We start from the raw sequence: 22,958 nt of genomic DNA on the forward strand, positions 1-22,958 counted from the left end.
AGAGTGGGATCCTCAGCCTCCCTTCTGCCAGGAAATCATACAGGAGGGGGGAAATCGCATCCCCTCCCATTGATGTCTCTACCTGGGTCTCTCCAGCAATCTGATCAACAAAATTGTGGGAAACAGTAATGTAAAAATAGTGCTGGAAGGGAGGTGAACACCCAGGGCATTTGCAAAGTTGCACAGGAGGTTAAGTGAGCGGTTGTGGCTCAGGGAAGTGCTATGGGATGGCTAAGTTGCGTACACTGGTAATGCCGTGCTGTACTGGAGTTAGCCCACAGCCCTTGTGCAGAGGGCCAGGTTGTAATAGCTGTGCCTGGGCGTGAAGACCAAGCCAGTCCCGGCATCTGAAAGCGGTGTGTGCTGCTGCTCAGACAGCAGGGTACTGGGGATGGAGGGGAAAAAGAACCAACGATAGAGAAAAAAAGATTTCCCAGCACCTGCAGGCAGTGAAATGTATGGGATTATTGAGTGATTAGCAGCATCAGACATACCTTATTTTGAATGTGCCTTCCTGAAGAATAGGGTGGAACATTTGAGAAAGGAGCAGGTAGACAAACAGTAAAAGACTAGATCTCCTGAATGGAAAAAAAAACCTAATCCGATTTTTGGTTCACTTCAGTTTTCTTTGCATCAAGTCCCAGTCAAGTATGTTTCAAAACTTTAATGTTATTTATCTGGAAAGATTCAGGACTGAATTGTTGCATATTATACTTAATAAATGTGGATATGTCTCATAAATATAGTATTATAATTAGAGTCAGATGTAGCTATTTATTGCATGCCGATATTCTAACTCTAGGTCTATTGAATTATATGACAATTTGTGAGAATATTACTTTATTGTACATAATTATTTTTTGTAATGATGATGCCATATTGATCTAAATTTCCATTTGCTCAAGTGCATCAGAATAATTAATTTTATATCTTGATAACATGAAATTGTAATAAAAGTGAAAGGTTTCCCCTTTTCAGTTATCATTTCTAACTGAAGATGTGTTTTAAGATTTTTTTGTTTTCTGTGTGATTGAATGAAGCTGGCAGCATCACTAAGCCTGTAGCTCTGTGTGTGAGAGGTGTCTCTTTTTTTTACTGTTGTAAACAGGTGATGATGGACACCAAATCTGCAGAATTTTCAGCAAAAGGGAGTAATTTTGTGCAGCTCTTCTTCATTTCTTAATGGAAGAAGAATTATGGAAATGAGAGTGGGCATTGGATTAAGTGCTTGAAATGTTCTTTCCCTGCAGACCAATAAAAACATAATTCTTCCATTAGGGAAATTTAGTTTTTTGAAAGCTACATGAATCAGCTCTGAATCAGTGAATGAGATGACTTGCTGGGGTAAGCCTTTCAGGGACTGATTGTATATTTTAAGACTTTAGTATGTGGATCCCACCTCTTGTCTTGCAAGACTTCTTTTTTGAAAAAGGTGCACCTTTTTCTGCAACTCTTTTTAGATTAAGTGCTTGGTGATCTTTTATTATGCAATCTTTTATTATGCAGATCAGTAACAGAGTTCAGAAACCAACCAGTCGTGTAGACTGAATGATTTTTTCCATCCTTAAATTGGACCAGAAGATTTCGTAGCCCTTTCAAAACACTCTACTTGCATAGCTCTATGAACAAAAGTCAAGTACTACAGGTCAAAAAGAGGACCTTTCTGTATTTCATATAATGTGATTGTAGTGTCTACAGTGTTACCTCTGACTATACATTGATATAGATTGTATATATCTGCCTTTATGTCCTCCGTTGGGTCATTTTGAAATTGAACGTGTAGCAGTAAAATACTATCCCTGGAGCTCTTCAACTTAGGTCCCTAGTCAGGGCCATGGGGAATCTAATGCCAGAACAAGCAGGTATTCAAATGAAGCCATCCTTTCTTATATGTTATTAATAATAAAACATTAATCAACATTAATTTTTAGGAGTCTAGAGACACCAGGATCTTCTGAAACTTGTCCAAGGTCAGTTGGTGCCAGTTAGCTGTGTGGTTCCTGTATTTTAACAGCTGTTCTAGCTTTTTTCTCAGAGGTATGTTTAAAATATAACAATGGGCAGAAGCTTGTGTGATGAGGTCGCGAGTAGGGAAGACTTCATGTCTTGTGGATCTCCATGGAGTCTAGTGGGATGGTTCTGGTCTCAAGTGGTGTACACTGGCATCCCAGTTTGGATGATGACTATGGTACGCACCAGACAGTTCACTGCTTTTCATTGAGATGAAAAGCACTTTCTCCATGTTAATAAGGTTTTCTTATTTGCCCCCCTTGGCACGGCTCACCTACATCATCATGCAGTACACATACATGGTAAAACCTAATCAAGTCTTCCGAAGCTGTATGCAATATTGTAGATTTGACTATGAAATACACTGCTGTAATCAGCAACCATCCCAAAACACCATTGAGCTTGGAAAGCTTAGATTGGGTCCCATAGCACCTGAATATTTTAAAATTACAAGTTGGTTAACTTTTATTGGTACTAAAGCTGACCATTGCTAAAACAAGGCTAATCACTAGAACATTATCTGAGGCAAACAGAGGTATAGATGAGGGTTTTATCCTGGCAATAGAAATTAATGCAGCATCTAGAAGTGAAATAAATATAAAGGGTTCAGCAAACTCACCTTACGCAGGTATGGAAGGCCACATGGAAGGCTATGTGAAAAGAAATCTGCCTGTATTTCTGTGTTCATGGCTATATTTGTGGCTGCTCCTTCCAGATAGGCTCACTTCTGTTCCAGATTACATCAGGAACGTGCAGGGATTAGACATGCAAAAATGAACATGAAAGGGCACAGACCCAGTAGCCTACTCTTCAAACACATGCCCAGCCATTCAAGTGTTGTGATGAGAGCCCAGAGGAGCTGCAGGCAAACCCTGCAACAGATTTCTCACGTACATGGCTGCAGCACAGCCTTCTCATGGGCTTGTCTTGTGTTCTTGTTCCAGGGCAACCCACTGTACTTCCAGTCTGCCAGAAATGTTACAGTGAACATCCTCAATGACAAGACTAAAGTCCTAACTCGTCTTGTAACAGGTAAGGAGGAGGAAAGACTACAGGAGAGAATTCAGGAGACATGAAAGACAGTGAGCTGTGGGGTGCTGTGCAAGCTTGAGACAGCGCACAGGAGGGGAGCCCAGGTGTCTATTGAAGTACAAATGAAAACTTAGCTCCGCTTTGTAGAAACAAAGCTAGATACATGAAAGCCATACTGGAGAGACAGCTGGCTGGTGCTTTCTGATAACGAAGCAGACCATCATTTTCATTTGAAAGCCAATCCAGAGATAGAAAGGTTAGTTGTACAGCTTCAGGGTTAAGAAGAACATATTCCGGCTGACATTTCTTTCGTAATAGGCACGGGATTTTCCTGAAACACTTTTAACTTGCTTAAGATCTCAGGAAATCTGCTGATTGACTGTGGCTGGGTTCGGACACTGCAATTTAGAGCTGTCTAAGCCCAAAGCCCTTCTGCTGATAAAGAACTCTCTCATGCTCCCAAGCACTAGGGTGTTTGATGGGGAAATGGGTGATTCATAAATCCTCAGTGCACAGAGACCTTTGAATTAATGCATTCGTAATTTAGCTTGAAAGAGCCTAATGCATTATATATGTTATTATATAATATATGTATATAATCTGTGATAGATACTTATTTATTTAGGTTTACCTAGGGAGTGGGAATAGTATTGCTGTGTGGCCAAGACAGTAATCCATAAAAGTGTTGTTTCTACATGAGACTGGATTGTCTAGCTTGCTTATATAACATCTTGGCCTGTAGTCACAGTGTTAAATAATTAAATACACAGCTTCAGTAGGCAACAATTTAAGTGGCACGCATGAAAATTGCCTTGAGGAAGGAAATAAATTCAACCCTAAGCGCCCAGATTCTCACATTCAAAATGAACTAGTTTAGTTTTTTGGTTTGCCATATATGTTCAAAAGCATATTTGGTTTATTTAAGTGCCTCCATTTCATGAGAGCTTGAGAAGACCTAGCTAGTGGAAGAAATAGCAGCACTGTACTGTGTGCACACACATGTTTATATAAAGCATTTTCAGGATGAAGCATAGGCCAAGTCAACACAGAGATAAGAAATGGCACAGCGGGCAGGCTGCTTAGTGATGTAGACCTAAGTAATGGACCTTGGGTCTCATTTTTGGAAAAGATTTTATCTTTCTTGTTTCCAGCTGCTTGATTTGGGATTACAGGGTTTCATTCAAGCGACAGTTGCCTGGAACATGTCTACCCAGCTGTGCTTCCCCAGTTTGTCAAAAATGCCTATTGCATTCTCTGCTAACTTATGCAACATCACATAATAAAATGAGACAACTTTCCCTAAGAAAGGGAAAGATGACAAAACACAGTGATGTCACTAATGAAATATAGTTGTCCCCTGCTCATCTTTTGTACCACTTCTTTGTAAGTGCCTCAGGCAAATGAAAAGTAAAATAGAGTCTCAAGTGCAGGGGTGGTGCTGCAGAGTTGAAAGATAGGCTCTCCAGCGCAAGGGCTTTTCCCTCCCCATTCTCTGTCCGATCTCTGAGTGGAGCCTTCCCCAGTCTAAACACCTAGAGCGATTCCAGGTCCAACACAGTGTCATGGGTAATGGGCAGCTTGTTTCCATTTCAACCTTTCTAGTGTTAAACCCCCATGCCAAAGTCTGCCTATTTGTCTTTGCGGGCCATTGCCTCTCAGCGTGATGTCATGGTTATTAAGCTTGTTTCTGCATTCTGCAGTAGCTCTAGTTTTGGACTGGAGTGAAGGTGTAGTCCCAAGTTGAGTACACTGCAGTGATGAGTAGGGAGGCAGTTAATTTGCGAGATATAAGTCAAACTTAAAAGCGATCCAAAAATATGGAATTTTCTTGGAATGCCTCAGGATTTTTAAGTGTTTCTGCAGAATTCAACATGCTGGGATCTTAGCATAGCCTCACTTTTCTGTAGTCCAAACCATGCACACAATTTGGTGAGTGCCCTAATGCTAATGCAGACGACCTGTGCAGGCAAACACAAGGTGTAGAGTTAGATACTGCGTGTAAGAAAATGCTGACTTTCAGGTCATATTTCTCTTGTCCTTTGAGAAATGAGACTAGTCAGGAAGATGACAGGAATAATGCTAAGTCCGATCACCTACCTGGTGTGCTATCATATTCCAGGGAGGCTTTGGCTTGGAATAGGGTACGTAGGACGATTGGATGGTGATTTTGTACAAAGTTTAGCCTAGGTCAGGTAACAGAAGGGCCTTCTCTTTGTAGCCTTTGAGCCACAGACCTGCACAGAATTGCCATTCAGGCAGCTAATGATTATCAGGCTTAACAAAATGCATTGCCAGAGGCTTTTCAGCACTAGACTACACAACAACCTGCAGGAGAAGCAGTTAAATTAAAATCAGAACTCAGAAGGAAAGGTTTACTCGTCTAAAAACTTTTTAAAACTTGAGAGGTCCTGCCATTTGTCTTGGCTTGCACAGGGTAGAAATCTGTTCCCCTGAGGGAGTCTCAACTTTCAGGAGTGCCAACATGGAAACCCTTAGCATCTTCCAGGGCTTGCCTTCCTGGCGATGTAAGATTAAGCTCTTAACTTACAGTTTGAATGGGAAGCATTTGCTCCTATTTTTTGAATTGAATCGTGCGTGACACCAGTATCATTTTAACCCAGGCATATTTAACGGGCATGAAAACAAGAATCTTTTACACCACACCACTAGTCCTAGCAAAAGGTATTCAGGAAGCAGTCTTGATTCCTTCTATAGCTGTACCAGTATTCTGAAAGCATACTGATACGTTCACTATTTCACATATGGGTCTTTCTTTTAGTAAAACAATTCCCCAAATATGCCAAACTTAATGGTAATGACATACGTAAGTGTTAACAAAAATATAAGTAGAAATAGTTGAGTAATGTGTGTAGAAAATAGTGCCCTTTCTGAAGAGGAGGTCACCCTTGACATGTACAGACTTCCGTGTTTGGTGTATCGGATGCAGATTTTATCTACAGAGTTATTAGGATAATCTCAGTAGATGGGCTCATTAAATGTACAAAGCTACTTTGTAATTTTCATATACTTTTCACTAAGACTTTGTGCTATTCTCTTCTCCCCTCTAGGTCCCCAAGCAGTGGAAGCACACAGCCAAAAATTTGAGGTGAAAACCCTCTCCGGAAAATTGCTGTTTTCTGCAGATGACAACGAAGTGGTAGTTGGAGCAGAAAGGTTGAGAGTTTTAGGTAAAAGATTATTGACTGAATCACTATTTTAATACATGTCTCTTCAATTTTTAGAATAATTTTGTTTAACTTCCCTTTTTGCTTGTGAAAAACTTCTTTTGGCGGTAAAGCCCTTCACTGTCTTTATTGCTTTGAATCTTCTCCAAGCAGATTAAGGCTAGGAGTTTCTATCTGAGGAGCTGCTTAACCTGCACTACATGTTATTCCCCCTGCAGAGAAAACTGCCCTAGAAATAGTTTGTCTGGCTTGTAAAGCAGCATTAAAACCAGCTTTGGAAACTAAACTGCTTTATCTCTTGAGTCTGGGATGAAGGGCAGTGAGGCATCACTATAAGGACGCTTCCATGGCTGCAGTCACTGTCTTTGTGTGTAGCGAAACCTTAGGCTTCGTATTTTTCATCTCACTGCTTTCATGAGCTCTGCCTTCATTCCAAAGCAAACACCAAGGAAGAGAACTGCAATGAAAAGTCAATATGAATTGGGATCTCACATTAATTCTCTGAGCAGCTCGGTGGCCTTTATATCAGCCAGTCTGTCCTCAGCTGTGTGTGAGAACATGCTTTGCATCTCTTGAGCCATATCCAGCTATTCTGTGGGTATGGTTAGGTGTCCTGGGAGAGCTGACCACTGCCACCACTTCCCTGTCTTTCTTTAAAAGCAGATGAGGGACCTGGAACTTTTCTTGTGCCAGTGCAGGATCTGGCTTCCCCAGCTTTCCTGCGCCGTGTCTGCCTGCTAGGCATTACACTGGTGGTTCCTAATGGAAACTGAGGCTCACCCTTTGGGTTTGGGGAGTGTGCGTTGTTTATTGAGGGTTTTTCGGGGGGGGGGGTGAGTTAGAGAAAAGAGGCAGTTAAGGTAATTGTAGTGTTTCAAAATGTCTTCAAAATGTCTTTTATAGTTGTGTGAAGTTAACTCTTAGCAGCTTTAATTCTCTTGCTCTCCAGTTCAGTCCGTGCCCTCTCATTCAATCCATGTTATTTAAGTATTGCTTATCAATATTTTCATGTAGGACCTGACTGAGTAAGGTACTGTTAATCACATAACAGTACCACTGGCCTCAGAGGATATACTGATACCTGTCTTCCAGCGGCTTGATTTGGATGCCCCTGTTCACTCCAAATGATCTCTTACTTTTCTAGAAAGTTCCTAAAACCAGAGAGATCAATGAAGGAATTTAGAATATTATTATTATTATTATATGGTATATCATATTTACTCTATATTATATAGTAAATAGCATGTTATTAGTATAATAATAATATTAGACATATATGCAGTATTATATAGTATACATAAAATTATGTAGTATATGGTTTATTACTATTATGTATAATATAAAAGAGCTTAGAATGCGGGCCTCAGAGTCTAATCCATCATGAAGAGGATCCAACCCTTAATACTTTTCGTTACATGGTGTTTGGGTATTCTAGATAATTTCCTGTCTGTAGAAAGACTAGTTGTAGCTCTTTAAAGTGGCGTGTTGCTGTTGGCATATACTGGACCAGTTCAGTCATCAGCTATACTGAGGTTAGGTGAATTTTATAGGATAAATGTTAGACTCTACAAAATTAACAGTACCTCTTTTAATAGAAAACTTTGAAGAGGACCATTCAAAATACATACGGTGTTTCAGAGCGGTGGAGGATTTGTCTCAATCTGTGTTTTACCACAGATATCCATTCACACTGTACCTTTCAGAGCTATTAAATTACCCAGTCTTTGTGCAGGCAAAGTGATTCCAGGAAACAAAGATTTTAGGTGTTTTCCTGGAGACTTTAAATAGGAGGGATTTTTAGATCATTTGTTTTTTCATATAATATAGAAACTGTTTTTTACAAGTTGCAAATACTCCTTTTTGGATTGCATACAAAAATATTGCATATTATTTACTTTGTGCTTTGGAGAAACCAGCAATTGTTTTTGATAGTAGTTTTGAGTTTCTGCCTTATTTCAGACTCCTGTGTAAACAGGACTGTAAATACTGCTTACCACTGTTGTGCACTTCTATTTTAATTCGCAGCTGGGTGTTTGTCAGGGTTTATCAGGCTTTTGCAGAGCTATCAGAAAAGTTACAATGGTATCACAGATGATGTTGCATGGCGAATATTTCGATGACCTTGAGCTGAAATGCGTTCAGAGTTCATGCTTGGCTTTGTTTTTCTCCAGCTTTGCTCCTCCAATCTAATTATATCTCCAAAAGTAGTTGCCACGGCTGTTTGCCATGCTGGGAAGTGTTATGCCATATGTTCCTGTTTCTTTCAGTTTTTTGACGGTGCTTGAGGCTAGTCCAGCTTGTAGTACACAGGCAAATTCTTTTGATCATTTTTCCAGTGTTTGGGATCTCAGGTGCTGCTGGTATGTGTCTGCTGACACCTATCTACACTATATAAATAATCTCAACTTGTTCTTTTTATTACTGAACACGTACTTGTTACAGAAGGAAGTGATGTCTGCAATCTGGCATGAGAGTCATCTTACAGAGGTTAGAGCAGCAGATATTGGACTTGTGGCTAGCTTTTAAACTTGTTAATGATAATTGCTGTGCACTCTTCAAAGTTGATTTTGAAAGTTTGTTCTACAAAGTCATGTTGAAGCCTTAACATGAGGAAATATGTACTTTTGTTTTGGAAATGAATTCTCTGCTTTGTGTAAGTAAAGACTTTTCCAGCATTAGGAAGACTGGAAGGCATTTTTAAAAAGGAGAAGTACACTGAATTATGAAATTGAAAAAAGTGGATACTGGTAGGACATATGTTGCATTTAGCAGGGCTTCAGAAGTTGCATTACGTCCTGCAGGTTACCAGATGAAAATACCTTTTATTTTAATTGTATTTTGGGAGTCTATTTCTGGCTTTTAACTATTAAAGGCCACAAGAAGACAGAGCTGGTCTCTTCTGCTTTTCATGCATTGTGTGATCTGGAGTACTTCAGTGGTTTTATTTGATTTAATGAATCCCAGCAAGCCTGTCTTCATAGGTGAGATTGGGGAATAATGGCAACTGCTGTGTGAGGACCAGGGCAGCTGCCAAGCTTTGGCCGTGGTCTCCTCTTACAGCATCTGCATGTCTTTTTCAGACACGTGGCATGAGTTCCTTCAGCCCACGCTCAAAATTGACTGGAAACTCAGCAGCTGCATGAGTCCAGACAGCTCAGGAGGAGCTCCTGTTTGCCTACAGAGCGCGTGGAAACCGAGCCCTTTGCCAAATGCCGCCTGCTCTGTGGAGTCTAAGCTCACCCGTGAGCGCCTCGGGTTGCTCAGCCATCTGCTCCATTCTTGCAGAGAGCGAGGATGGTGGCACATCACCACTTGTAGCACTTCATTCTCTTATGGGCCTCACTACCATAATCTTTGAGTGCCTCCTGTTAAGAGACTCCAAAGCAGGGCAGTGTTGTCTCCTAATGCTGCAGGCAAGGACCTGGGGCACAGAACAAGCCCCTTTCTTGGGTCTGAAAAGGTCAGAGGCAGATCCAGAACTAAGCCATGCTCCTAAATTGCTACCATAAACCTTGGACTGTTTCCCTTTCCTCAGAACTGAGGAAGCTTAGTTTGATTTTACTGGGTCTGGATTTTCAAGGCCACCTTCCCCCCGCTAGCCTGGTGCTGCTCGAGCGGCTGTGCGCAGCATGAAGCGCCGGAGCTGCGCCAGCAAGCGTTCCCTGCGCTCGCCTCTGCTGCGCTCAGCACTGCACTTTGGCAAACACCGAGTAGATGCAAACTAATGCCTAGCTGGGTATCCCCCACGGGCTCATAAACTCCTGTGTTCTGCATTGCAGGAGATGAATGAACTGGTCTTAATTGAATTCACGTGTTGTTGTACGTTATGCAGCAGTTCCCCTTCCCCACCTCCTCCCTCCTTCTGGAAATAGAACATATTCGGATCATCTGAGAAATGGTGTGTAAGAAATATTCCTTAGTTAAAAGAGCATTAAAAAATAACTTTGATGTACATTGATTACCAATTTTGTTTAACAGCATTTTGAACGTTACAGCATTTATAAACAAAGGACAATCATAAAGCATTATTCTGACTGTTAATTACCTCTGTTTATTCTCCAGATTAGTTTTTAAATATGCCCTCTAGTTGCCACTTGATACTAATTAACAGAGTTACATTATTATCTCTATACAAAAGCATTTTTAATTAAATCTAAACCAATTTAAATTAGCATGAATTTTTACAGAAATTAAACTCTGGTCATATGCTTAGTTTAGCCTTATGAGACAACATCTGATGACATGCCAGTGTCAGTTCTCCCAAGAGCCTTGACATCCTTCTGGAGATTATATTTTGAAGTTAGTTTTCAGGGAAATTTGTCAGAATGCTCTGGTGATTAATATTTATGATGGATTTATGAACTGATTTTTTTTAAGATTAAATATTGCTGGGAATCCAGATGCATCACAAAGAGCTAGGATTTAAGAAGAAAAAAAATGATATGTTTCTGTAGCTTACAGGAATTTGCGGTCCCTGATTTTGAGTCGTAGAGGAAAGTTTGTGTGTGAGTTAGGATTGGATGGACTGAATGTTGTACAGATCAATCATACTATTTAACCACTATTAAGATTACTACCTTACCTTACTGGAAGACCATAGGGCCCCTTTTCTATAGTGGAAGGATACAGGGATTGCTCCTCAGCTAATACATCCCACACTAGACCGAGTCCTTGGAAAACGTGGCTCTCAATTAGGCATTTCTAGCATAAGTTTTTCTTCTAATATGACCAATAATAATGGCATTGCTAAAGCATTTTTCTGTGGCAAACTCTAGCTAATGTAATGGTATTTAGAGCGTGATGGGATGGCTTTCAACTCCCAGTACAAAGTCTGCAGTAGCTTTTCCGCAGGAGATGTGTGCCCTGTCCTGTGGTTGACAGTCCACCTAAATACCTTGCTGGCTAAAACTCGCCTTCGATCTTGCTAACCCCTTCAAGCCCTCCCTTCAAATCATTAGGCTTTAGCTCTCTTTCTACCTCAGTTCCCTCTCTGGGAGCCTGTAGCAAATTCCGCTGGGCTCTGACCCATCTCATTCTGTATGTTGAGTATGCAGGTGTTAGTAGCTGGTTAGACTTTCTGAAATGTTATTTTGGGAGTGGTTTCTGTTCTAGTTTATCTTCAGGAAAGTGCCTGAGAATCCACCTGAAAAGGGGAATCAGCTGTTGAAATGTTACTGCAAACTTATTACTAGGTTTGGAGTGATTAATTCCAGGGCATGTTTCTAGCATTTTATTCAGGGGAGAAATATAGTAAGGCCTATAAAAGTTTTAGTGGAGGAACAACACCATTAAAGCAACATAATCTAAGCTTATAATTGAAGAGATGATCTCATAATTGACTCATACAAAGATCTTTTTATTTGGATTTTCTGTTCTTCTTGTTTATTGGGTATTTTTGCATATGTTCCATATTTGCTACACTTCTTGTTCATAAGTGCAGGGTGTTACTTCCCATGGAAGGGTGAGAAAAGCATTTGCAGTGCCCTTAGCCCTCTCACTCTGGGCTCATGAGTGAGCTAATATATCTGCGTTAACTGTCGCAACTTCTCCAAAGTTTGACATCCACAGACATTTTCAGCAAGGCTTGTGTTCGCTTGATTTAGAAGGAATAAAAGAAATTCTACAGAAATGAAGTTTCAGTACTGGCCTGGTTAACAGACTATTCACGTTTCCTTAACATTACAATTTTAAAAGATTTCTTGGCATGTCATTCGCATCTTGTGTTGGCTGCAATATTTACAGTAGAATAACTATAATGAGTTTAAGACTATTTGTACTTAACAAAAATAATACACAATGCTATTTGACTAAAACAGATCATTTTAGAAGGTGATGTAATCTAGAAATTAAAAAACTTCCAGGAATTGTGTTGCATATACCCTTCTTCAAAAACTGTTATTTATGGATCAGGGACATGCACACGTGCCCTTTGCAGCAGCCATTATGACTTCAAAATGGCAATTAGCCGATTGGCACATGGCGGCCTGAATAACTTTTGTAGCCGAGTGTTGAAATCAGATGTGGGCCAAAGACCCTTCTGGCTTTATTGTGTCTGCTGCAACTTTATGCCTGGGGGTGAATGGTGAACTTGCATCTCTGCGCTGCATGTTTTATATGTGTTCCTGAAACAGTGTGTTCTTACTGCAGTTGTATATAGCTTCTTCAAAGGAGAAATGGTGCCAAAATATTTATTTTTGTATCGAACGGAAGCACATGTCTATTGTGATACTTCTCCTATGCAAAACCCGTTCCGTCTAATTAAAAGAGGGCTGGATGCTGCAAGAACAGTGGCAGTAGCACCTTGCTGAGCTTCCGGAAGCACAGCTTTTACCATCGACTTTGCACAGGAGGCCCTTCTCAGTTTATCCAGTTGTAAATGAGCACCTGCTCGCTCAGGCTGCACCAAAGGCACTCGAATTTAACAGTTGCTCCAGAGCTCCCTTCTGTGCTCTTGGCAAGAGAAGTCTGTGTGTCACGACTGCATTAGCCATGCTGCTCACAGGGCTTAGACAGGCATTTGACCTTCTGCTGAAGATGTATGAACTTCTTTAGGAAGCGGTTACCAACATTCACTACTCACTCTCTGTGGGTAATTAAGCGGTAATACTAATGCAGTCCTGGAGCAATTGCCAAGCTGTCATGTACTCGTTGGTCTATGGAAAAGGGACAGGAAATAAAATGAGTAAATTACTGAAAGGTTCTGACGACTGTAGCTAAAAGATTTTTAGCACTGGCACCACCAAGACTGGAAACAGGCTCTATCGTCTGTAGCATTCAGTTATGTCCCTGGAGTTTTATTGAATCTCTTTGCAGTCTTTGCATAGATGTGATGCTGAGAAACATTGTGTTTAGCCAGAGCAAGAAGCCATGGAAAAAATACACATTTCCTGTCAAAGATTAAAGTTGCAAGAAAAGGAAATTCATTTGCACTCTCAGTTAGGAATCATGCTATTGCCATATCAAACTAAAGGTCAGGCATGAAAAAGTGATTTGATCTGTAATCAGCAGTGATAGAGTAAGAATTCAAAAACTATATGGAAAAAACTGTTTGGTTTGGTTGAAGTGGGTGTTTTTTCCCAAAGCTTTGGATGTGGTTTTTTTGGATGCTTTCTTCCAAATGAAGTCTTTCTTCCATTCTGTTAGATGTATCTATTCTTCAAGCAGACTATTCTTGAGCGAATATTTCTAATTGCTTTGCTGCTCTGACGGCAGCAGGTAGATCTAGACACTCCTCCTCGTTCCTTTTAGTGGAAAATTCAAAGAGCATGGCCCTCCTTTATCAAAATCCGTTCACCCGGATTGTAAACTTGCTTTTTGTTAGAGAGAACAATGGGTGTTGGGAGGGAGGTTGCAGAGAACCTTTTTCTGGGGTTTGCTTTTACTTCAGAGTGCATTCCAGACAAAAATGATAGGATTTTTGTGAAGTGTATCTGTTGTCTAGTGTCCTAGTCTAGGCTGGAATGTGTGTTCAGACTATGTTGCTTTAATCCTGTTTAAGGAAAAAGAAAAATCAACCAACATCAGATTGATATTGATTAAATGTCAGAAGGATTATCAGTGAAACATACTGTACACTTACCAAACACTGAAATCAAGTTTTAAAGTATTGTAGATTTATATTTTATTTCCTAAGTGTCTTCTCCAGCCTTCACAACATGATCTCTTTGAAAGTGAAAGACTATTCTCCTTGATAAATTTCTGTGTATTCCTACTTGAGATGGTCTTCCGAGTTTATTTCCAACACTAGCACTGTACACAGGACTGTACAACTTCAAATGGATTTAGTGATGACATTGCAGTTGTTCAGTGGTAGAAGAAGTGTCAAAGGACCACAAACCTAGTCAAGGTGGAAATATCTAGAGGTCAGCATAAGTTGTGGCAACCTTTTCTTTGTATGTCTTCTCAGTCTGGATACAAGCCTTTCTGTTCTTTTCTGTTATTCCCTTTACATTTCACAGACATTCAACCATTGAAGCCAGGGGGAAGCTCAACATATGTCTACAGGCACACACATCACTAATGCCCCACGTGCTTCTCTTCTAGTTTGCAACTCATCTTATAGTTTGACAGTTTCCTACTTAAACAAGTCTGTGTTCGTTTTTTGAAACTGTGAGTCAGGCAAGTGCTTCTCCCCCATGGTGCAAAGCCAGCCCTGTTGGAACCACGAAGAGATCCCTCCTGGCCTTAGACAGAGCCTGGTGTGTACGGCCTGGCTCCCCCTCCTGACTCACCCACCATGTGTATGTAGAGCCAAGACCAAAACCTGAAGTCCTGGTGTTTCCTTAGACATACTCCAACTGAAAGCCAGTGGGAAGTTTCCCTGATTGGTCACTAAGTGGAAACCACAGCCTTGCCCCTGCTTTGAGATCCATGCCTGGAGATACAACGCAGTGCAACAGTGACAGTACACTAGCTCTAATTCCCAACTGGGAGGAAGATTCATAACTAAGTGAGTGGTAGTGGTATGTTGTGTAACAGAGGAAGCGTGTCCTGTATGCAGAGGAACCCTAATAAAAAGGACACAGAGAGGCCAGTTCACTTTGCAGAACAGTTCTCTGTGCAGTGAGGAGCCTCTTCCTGAAGGGTGCAAGAGAGGCTGCTGTCGTAGCAGAAGCTACTGAAGTCCTGCCAAAGGCAGGTGAGTACGGCAGTGCATAGCACGCACTGTCTCACCTTCACTAATGATGTTCCAGCACATACATGAAGCTCGGGTACTCAAGGGACTTTCTTGCTTGGAACAGTAAAAGAGCCGCATGATGCCCTCTAATATAATGTAGAATTATGAGAAGAAAGAAAGGGGAGAGAAAATAAGCTGTATTTAATGTGTTTGTGGCTCAGTGACTTTTCCCAGGTGAGAGGGCAGGCTGGCCAATACCAGCTTCCCAAGGGGGAGTAATACACTGCTAGCATTTAAGAATCTGTTCTGCAGATACCAGGTGTAAAAGCAAAAGCTTGTTGTATTGTCAGTAAATCATAGGAGGACAGATGTGAAAGAGAGTAAGAGATTTTTGCTAAAAGATTTTAAATAATTTATACTATGTATTTATTTAAAAAAATACTTTTGTAGATTTTATATATATATATATGTGTTTAGTAAATTCACCTTAAAAGGAGAACCCCTTAAGATTTTGATGACAAGGGTGTGCTGACAAAGCAATGAACTATTTTTACACTCTCATAGAAACAAACATGAATGAAGTTTTATGGCTTTTATTCAGTAGACTGGCTTAACCTAGCTATGTTATTGCCATTGGACCCTGAAATGGAACTCTTATTGATTTCAGATTCAGAGGGAGCAACAGTAATTACTATGTTCATCCATTTAAAAACATAAATTAAGGGTGAATAAGACTTTTAAAGCTACAAATGAAAAGAAGTGAGCACAAATCATTGCCGACTATATTGTACTGGATTTACTTCCTGGGAATCTGGAACAGATTCACACTGGAAACGGTGAGAGAAGCTTACTGCACCAGGCATATGCTCTGCAGGGAGACAGCACAAAGTCTTCACATGCAAGAGCTGAAGCTGTTCAGAAAAGGTGGAACACCTGCATGACGCTGGAGTTTCCCACTGTGGGGGCCGAATGGGAAGAGGGAGGTTGGTTGTAGCTCCAACAACTCGCTTGCAGTGGTCAAAACTTCAACTAGTTTGTCTCCTGAATGTGGCAGTAGACCTCCAAGAAACTGCCAGTAGAAGCAAAGATGCAAACTCTTAATTTGGCAAACCTATATTCTCATGCAGTCTTTCCTTTAAGTCTCGAGCAAAAGAAGAAAAAGACTCTACTCCCAAATTGAATAGCAGATATTCCCTTGCCACAGAACTCTTGCTTTTTGTTCTTTCATGAAGTGAATGCATGCAGGGGTCTTTGATAGTTGGGCCCCCACACCTGGTGCACTAGAGGGGGAAAAAAAAAAAAAAAACTTTTGAGTGAATCTTTATGGTGATTCAAAACACTTTGGGTAGATCCTGTCATATGCTCTTTAAGTTCCTGACTGATTGTGTGGAATTAAGTTATTGGGCAGAGACTCAGCTAATGGAAACACATTGATGAAATCATTTTTGAGGGACGTTAAATGGAACTTAAAATAAAGCTGAAATGACTTTATGGATTTTTCAGTCAAACTGTTTATGAACATTTATTGGCAGTAAATTGCACAGTGTCAGAAGAGGGAATCGGTAGGTATGGCTTTTAATAGAAGACTCCTTGATATAATACTGTGAGAAGGAATAATTTATTACCTTGGATATACAGTACAGTATGTTTAAATATGAATTATATGATTGTTTTCTCTTAACTATTCTTGACTGTTTGTAGCTAAGTTACCTTTAGCAGCATCAGAATCTCACAAGGTGAAAAAAATGCTTTCAGTACTTTGCACTGAAGTAGCAGTTTTACGTTATGCATAGCAAATGTTCTGGTAACAGATAACTGAGGATGCAGAAGCTATGTTATTCAATAGCAAATTTAATTTACCTTTGCTTTTGCTTTATGCTCAGTAAAGGGAGAAGAGGAACACAGTAGCTTTGACTGGGAAAGGAGACTGTAACACTTAAGTCTTCAGCTATTAGAGCTGTACATCATACTCTGACAAAACCCAGCATTCCTCAGGTAGAGAATAGTGAAAATAAGACTAGGAGAATTCCAGATTGGAAGGCATCTTCTGGTCTAGCAAATCTTGTCCCCTATTTTCAGTGACCCAACATCTCATAGTCATGAACTTGTCAAGTCAGTTAGCTTATCTCATCTACTCTAACTGAAAAGCAGTTCCCATCTTTGTTCTTCTGGTGGCTATAATTCACCTACTTTCCTTCTTAGATATATTTGGGACCAATTTATAGCCACTTATTCTCCTGCCAACACTGGCCTAGAGCCAGAAATTCTTTTTCCTTCATGTTATTTATCCACCTAAAGTATTTATACACAACATTCATCTCTCCCTGCCCACCTCACCCCTTAGCCATCATGTTGCTAAGTTAAAAACCCAAGTCCTTCCAGGAGGAAGGCTAGGCTTTCTGGTGCGGCAGTCATGTAATAGTTCCTCTTTGCATTCATTCCTCAAATGAGGATGAGCAGACAGCTGCATGGTAGTTTAAAGATTTTTACAATAATGTGAATATTTTCATTCGCCTGTAAGACTGACCTCTTCCCTATGGCCTTGTCCTGCTGACATGAATCACGTGTAGGCTTTTATCCACTGACATTCCCATCCAGACAGTGTCCAACATGGAGCAGAAATTCTTACTCCTTTCTAAGCCCATGACCTTGCACTCTGTATGCTTAAATTTCACCTTCTCTTTGTTCTTCTACTCCCTAAGGTCACTCAGTTATTCCTCTGTAGCGTCCCATCCTCCTCTGCATGGGCAAGACAGCCAAACTTGCTGTCAACAGCACGTTTCCTTCAAACTTTCCTACTTTTTGTGCCAAGGCCATTAATGAAAATACTGAATGAGGTCACTTGCTCCAACCTAGTGGCTTCACTTTCAGCACTGTCCAAAGTTGATGTTACTAAAGTCTGGACATGGAATCCCATAGTCGATAAGAGCCAAATTTTGACACAAATGTCTAGTGTAGTTGAATATACCCCAAACAGTTGTTTCAATAAGGGTGCAATTCCATACAACAGAGACCAAGACTCTTCAGCGTGGTAGAGAGAGTGGGAGAAAGCACATTTAAGGTATATACAATTTCAAGTAGTGCAAAAGAAGGTTTTAGAATAATATAAAGGGACACAGGAAGGCAAGGAGATGGATGAAAGGAATAGCAGACTTTTTATTTTCAACCTTCCCAAAATCACTGCATTGGCATCGTCAGTGGCTTTGTTTCCAAAATTGCTTCCTGCATTTAAATTAAATAATGAAAGCTTCTAAAACTCCAAATCATTAGAAATATGCAGAAGTTTTTCATTATTCTGTAGACATTTCTGGTTACTTACAGCTTGTTATTTTGGGCTTTGCATAATACAGCTAAAAAAAGTTTGTAAAAATGAATTACAAATGCCAGCATAAACAAAGTCCCCATTTAAGCAATAAAAATGGAAGAGCAAGAATATTTATGTGCACCTCTGCAGCTGCTCTTTCTCATCTTCCTCACCTCAGAAATCATTGTTTTATTATGCAGATGTGTGCAGGCTGCTTCTTTTGCTAAGTTTCATAGCAAAGCTAATAACCAGGGCAGTTGTGTGAATAAGCAGAGACTTAAATCATTTGGAAACTGTTCAGAGGACAGATCAGATAATAATAACCTTCATGGTTGGCAAGTTACAGCTGCTTTTTACAACTTGTAACGATGAAGGCTTATAGTAAAGTTAAGAACTAAATATCTATATTTGGCCATGGGATCAATTTCAATTCTCAAACTTTACACTGCTTTTATCGTATTTGAGATTACTTTGTTTTTCTCTAGGTTAAAAAAACACAGTAGTTGTTTTTTGTGCTATAAATGTTAAAGTACTTATTTTCATTCTGGTTTTTCTTTAACACAGCAGGACAGCTTGGTTCATTTACTTTAGTGCAAGCAAAATACAATTTTGTTGAAGTCACAGTGTTTCTTCCTTATAGTATGAGTTACATAAGAAGAATGTTGTGTTCACATATTGTACATCATCTCAGAACATTTTTTACTCTTACTGGTGACTTCTGAAGTGCACATAGGTAACAATTATAATAGTACATATTAAGGGCAATCTCAAATTGTATAAGTAAAAGGTCCTGAGGCAATAATAAGTCCAGAAAATCCACCTCACAGTGAAAGATTTAGGAACCTGTTACTATTAAGGAAATCAGCGTGAAAGATGAGATGGTTTGGTCACAGAGGGTGAAGGTTTGTGCTCACGCAGGACCTACTATCTTGCACTCTATGACACAAGAAGACTTAGTGACTGAAAAGTGAGACAAATTCAGATTAAGTGCACATTTTTAAATTAAAACAATTAGACATTTTAAATTAGAACAATTAGAAAGGTTTACCAGAGAATGTCATGGGCTGTCTTTGGCTTAAAACAATTAAATTGGGAGAGCATATCTGTCTAAAAAGACACAGCGTGGCTCAGTCACAGTATGCACAGGACCTGGTGCTGGATGGAAGTGCCCAGCCTGTGTTGTGCAAGTGATCAAATAAGAGAATTGCAGTGGCCTGAAACTCAGGAAAGCTATTAATAATATGTAGTAGTTTACAGCTAGAAATCTAGCAATACTCAGCAAATGAGAGTAGTGCTATTTTCCCCATCATCTCTAAGAGAAGAGCAAAATGAGGAGAAGTTAAATGACTTCTGGGTCACATGTCGAATCATTGGCTGAGCTGGAGCTAGACTGCAGTCTCCTGTCTGCTCGACTGCATTTTGTTCGGTGGACACCTTCCTCCTCTTCCCTAGGCACGAGCACAGCCTGACCCGTGAGAGGTTGGCACTGATTGAGCCAAAACTTGATTTTCTCCTTCGAGTATCTCTCAGAGGCCGATGAAAGAAATAATTTCATGATGTGCGTCCAGGTTCGTGAGTGAGGGATGTAGCTGGATTAGGTAGATGCTTAGCAAGGGGTTATTTTTTCCAAGCTCCTGACATCAGTTGTGTCAGCAAACGCTTCCCACATTCAGAAAACAAGCAGTTGCTTTTACAAACAGAGGTACAGTTTACAGGCAAATCCCAGTTGTAATCAAAGCAGCCAATTTCAAATGATCAAGATCTGGCTTTTCCTGGGGACAGAAGGGATGTGTGCAGGAGAGAAGTGGGTCCGATGATGGGTTAAATTTTGCTTAGGTATGATTTGAGAGTCACTCCCCTGATAACAGCTCGTAATGTTGACAATTTGTCTTCTGTTTTGTTTTGTGATTTCAGGAGCAGAAGGCACAGTGTTCCCTAAATCTATAGAAACTCCCAATGTCAGGGCAGACCCCTTCAAGGAACTAAGGTAAACTTTGGAATGTAATTTAAAGGTAACTCAGTGGCACCTTGTTGGAATTGTGCTGGGAGTCATTTCTGCATGTAATATGACCGAGTTAAAGGAAATGATGGGTCATGAGAGCATCATTTCTTCTCTGTAACGTACTCTGGTTACCCTGGGCTCAGCCTTTGAAAAGAAAGAGAGAAATCTTTCTCTGGCTATGGAGGGAGGTATTGGGATGTGTGCTGAATCACAGGGAGTGATAGCAGACAAAAGAATAATGTTCTGGCAGAATTATCTGTCTTGCAGAAATACAAACCCTCCTGATCTACACAGGGTCTAGCTGTGCGTGGATGTTATTGCGGACACTCAGAGAAGTACCACTTGCTGACAGCAATGTGTGAGGAGGAATAAACAGAACAGCTCTTGAGAATCATCTTTGTCCTCAAGCTAATGCTGAGCATTATGTTTACACATATAGCTATATCTATATAGGTATACATAAAATGTTTTTAAGTGTAGCACTACAAGCTAGTTTGGATGAATAGTCTCCCCAAAAGTGAGCAGTTACTAGTGGCCTAGACAAATGGCCTAATATGTTATTGACTAAGTCTTCCGAAATCTTCTGTCCTGGAGGGCTGCAGCAGTTGCCATTAATGCTCAATTTGTCTTTGCTTTAAAAAAAAAAAAAGAAAAGGGGGGAAAAGTCTCCAAAAGGACATCTTGCCACTAGATCTTTGATTGTGAATGCTCCTTCCTTGGAGATTGCTGGGGATGAAGATCTTAAGTCAGCTCAAGTTGTGTCCAAATACTGCAGGTGTACTGTGGATGCACAGAGATGAGAGAGAGCCTCTCATTAACTCTCTCTGCTCTGATACTGGAGGTAGTTAGGGCCCAGCTAGATCACTGTGGAAGATGAAGATTATTCTAGTTGCCTTCTCTTCAGTCTGTTACTATCTGTCACTTTCTGTCCAGAAACACTCTTAACTGTTTCTGTTTTGCACTCCAGGGGATCACATATCAGACAAAAAGTGCAACAGCGTCGTGGTTCAGTGTGTTATGGAAATTTGTTCTGTTTCTGTGTTCAGTGACATTAATACCACCTTGTCTTTTTTATGATCTTGGTGTATTTTTTTTTTAAGAAAAGAAAAACAGTGTTTGCTCAGCCTGCCATGCAGCAGCTTAGGTAGCTCCAGCATCTCCTGTGGCGGGAAGATCCCCAGAGAGGGAAGGATAGGGAAGTGCAGAGCACATGCAGTCTCCTCTTCTCCAGACATAGCAGACAAATGAAACTGTCACATGTTGCATGGACTTGCAGTTGAGGTTTCAGTGAGGAAGGCTCTCTGATACTGCCCATCTTTGCTAACATTTTCTGAAAAAAAAATAAATCAAGACTGTAGTTAAAATATCCAGTAGCATCCAAGTAACTTACAAAACCAGGTCCCATATTCACTAGTTGTTTAAGTCCAAATTTGCAGTTACTAAACCAATTCTTTAAACATGAGTGAGAAATTAATCCAAATAAATGTAAAGCATCACATTAAAGGGGACAAATGTGAATTAAAGTGGCTTTACGGTGATTGAGTATACTACTGTTCCAAAGAGAATTAAGCTAAATGAAATTGAGATGAATTACTGGCAGTATCCATGCAAGAGTTTGATTCAGAATGTTTAATCTGCTTTAAATTCACACTGTTATTTCACTTGTTCTGTGTAGAGAGCTGTTAGATAACTGACTTTCTTTGAAATTAACGGACTATTTTAAAAAATCCATTAAAGAATCTGGTTTCTTGGAGAAAAAGGAGAGAAAGCTTTTGAAAGTAAGTAGGATTTACTTTGAAAAAAAGGTTCTAGAAGGCCCTGAAACATTTGATGTGCTTTTGAAAACTCTATCTCTTGACAGAAATAAAATGTGTTCTCACCATCCTGAAAAGAAAAAAAAGGCAACGGTAGCACTGTGTAGAGACAGCGAGGTTTGCCGAGAGCAGCATGCTCCATTGCTCCCCAAACCAGGAAGCATTCATCCCTCACTCTCTACGCATACGCAAGTTTGTTGGAGCACTGACTGCTTTGTAGGTGAAACAGTGCGTTTTTGATGCAGTACAAAGTTCATGGAGGAAATAACCCTACTCTGGGGAGGCATTTTCTGGCACTGTCCTATATTGAAAGCAGTGTGTACATGGAAGGTGTCATTTTAGTCTAGTTAAAAAGATGCCGCAGTGACATGGGGCTGAATGAGATGGCAGCCTGTGGGTCCTGAGCTGGTGTTCACCCCTGGGAGAGCAACGTTATAAATCTGTGCTCAGTAGCTGGTTTGACTTTAAAAGGTGTCTTCTGCAATAAACAATGCAAGCCTTTGATTCGTCCTTAGATTGAAGTTCCTGTAGGGGAAAATGCACAGTCAGCTATTGCAGGCTATAGTGAGGCACCTCCATCTTAGATCACTCTTCCTAGACCAAATGGTTAAGATTAGTTATGCGATTTATCCATTTGCTCTTTTCAGTATCATATTGACTCTCACTTTTTCTTCAAAATAACATGACAGCGACTGTCACTACCAAAAAGAGAGGAGACCACCTGCTCCTGTCACCACTGGGAGTCAGACCATCTGTATGTCTTCTTTCCCTTCCTCCTCTGCTTGATAGACAAACTGATTTTCCTCCTTAAGATAGGCAATATGCCATAGTGCCAGCCATCTCTGTTTCTTTGCTTCTTTTTCTCCTGTCTCCCAAATGCCTTCAGTCATGTTAGTCTTCATGCCTTCATGCCTTCAGTCATGAGGACTGATAGGTCCCAAGTGATGGTACATGTCTTCTCAACAGACTTTCTGTCCCCTTCTATCTGATGAAT

At 40.3% G+C, this 22,958-nt stretch overlaps 1 protein-coding gene across 10 annotated transcripts in view; it reads left to right on the forward strand.

The window, feature by feature from the left end:
* Nucleotides 1-22,958, forward strand: part of SGCD (sarcoglycan delta) — a 359,895-nt gene that overhangs the window by 292,840 nt on the left and 44,097 nt on the right. For all 10 annotated transcript variants that reach the window (XM_062587001.1, XM_062587000.1, XM_062587006.1 and 7 more), the window contains 3 exons: nucleotides 2,955-3,042; nucleotides 6,111-6,230; nucleotides 20,063-20,135. In XM_062587001.1, coding sequence (XP_062442985.1) covers nucleotides 2,955-3,042; nucleotides 6,111-6,230; nucleotides 20,063-20,135 — 281 coding nt within the window. The remainder of the gene's footprint in view (nucleotides 1-2,954; nucleotides 3,043-6,110; nucleotides 6,231-20,062; nucleotides 20,136-22,958) is intronic.

The sequence above is a fragment of the Rhea pennata genome, chromosome 14 (assembly GCF_028389875.1).
Source record: "Rhea pennata isolate bPtePen1 chromosome 14, bPtePen1.pri, whole genome shotgun sequence".
Classification (NCBI taxonomy): domain Eukaryota; kingdom Metazoa; phylum Chordata; class Aves; order Rheiformes; family Rheidae; genus Rhea; species Rhea pennata.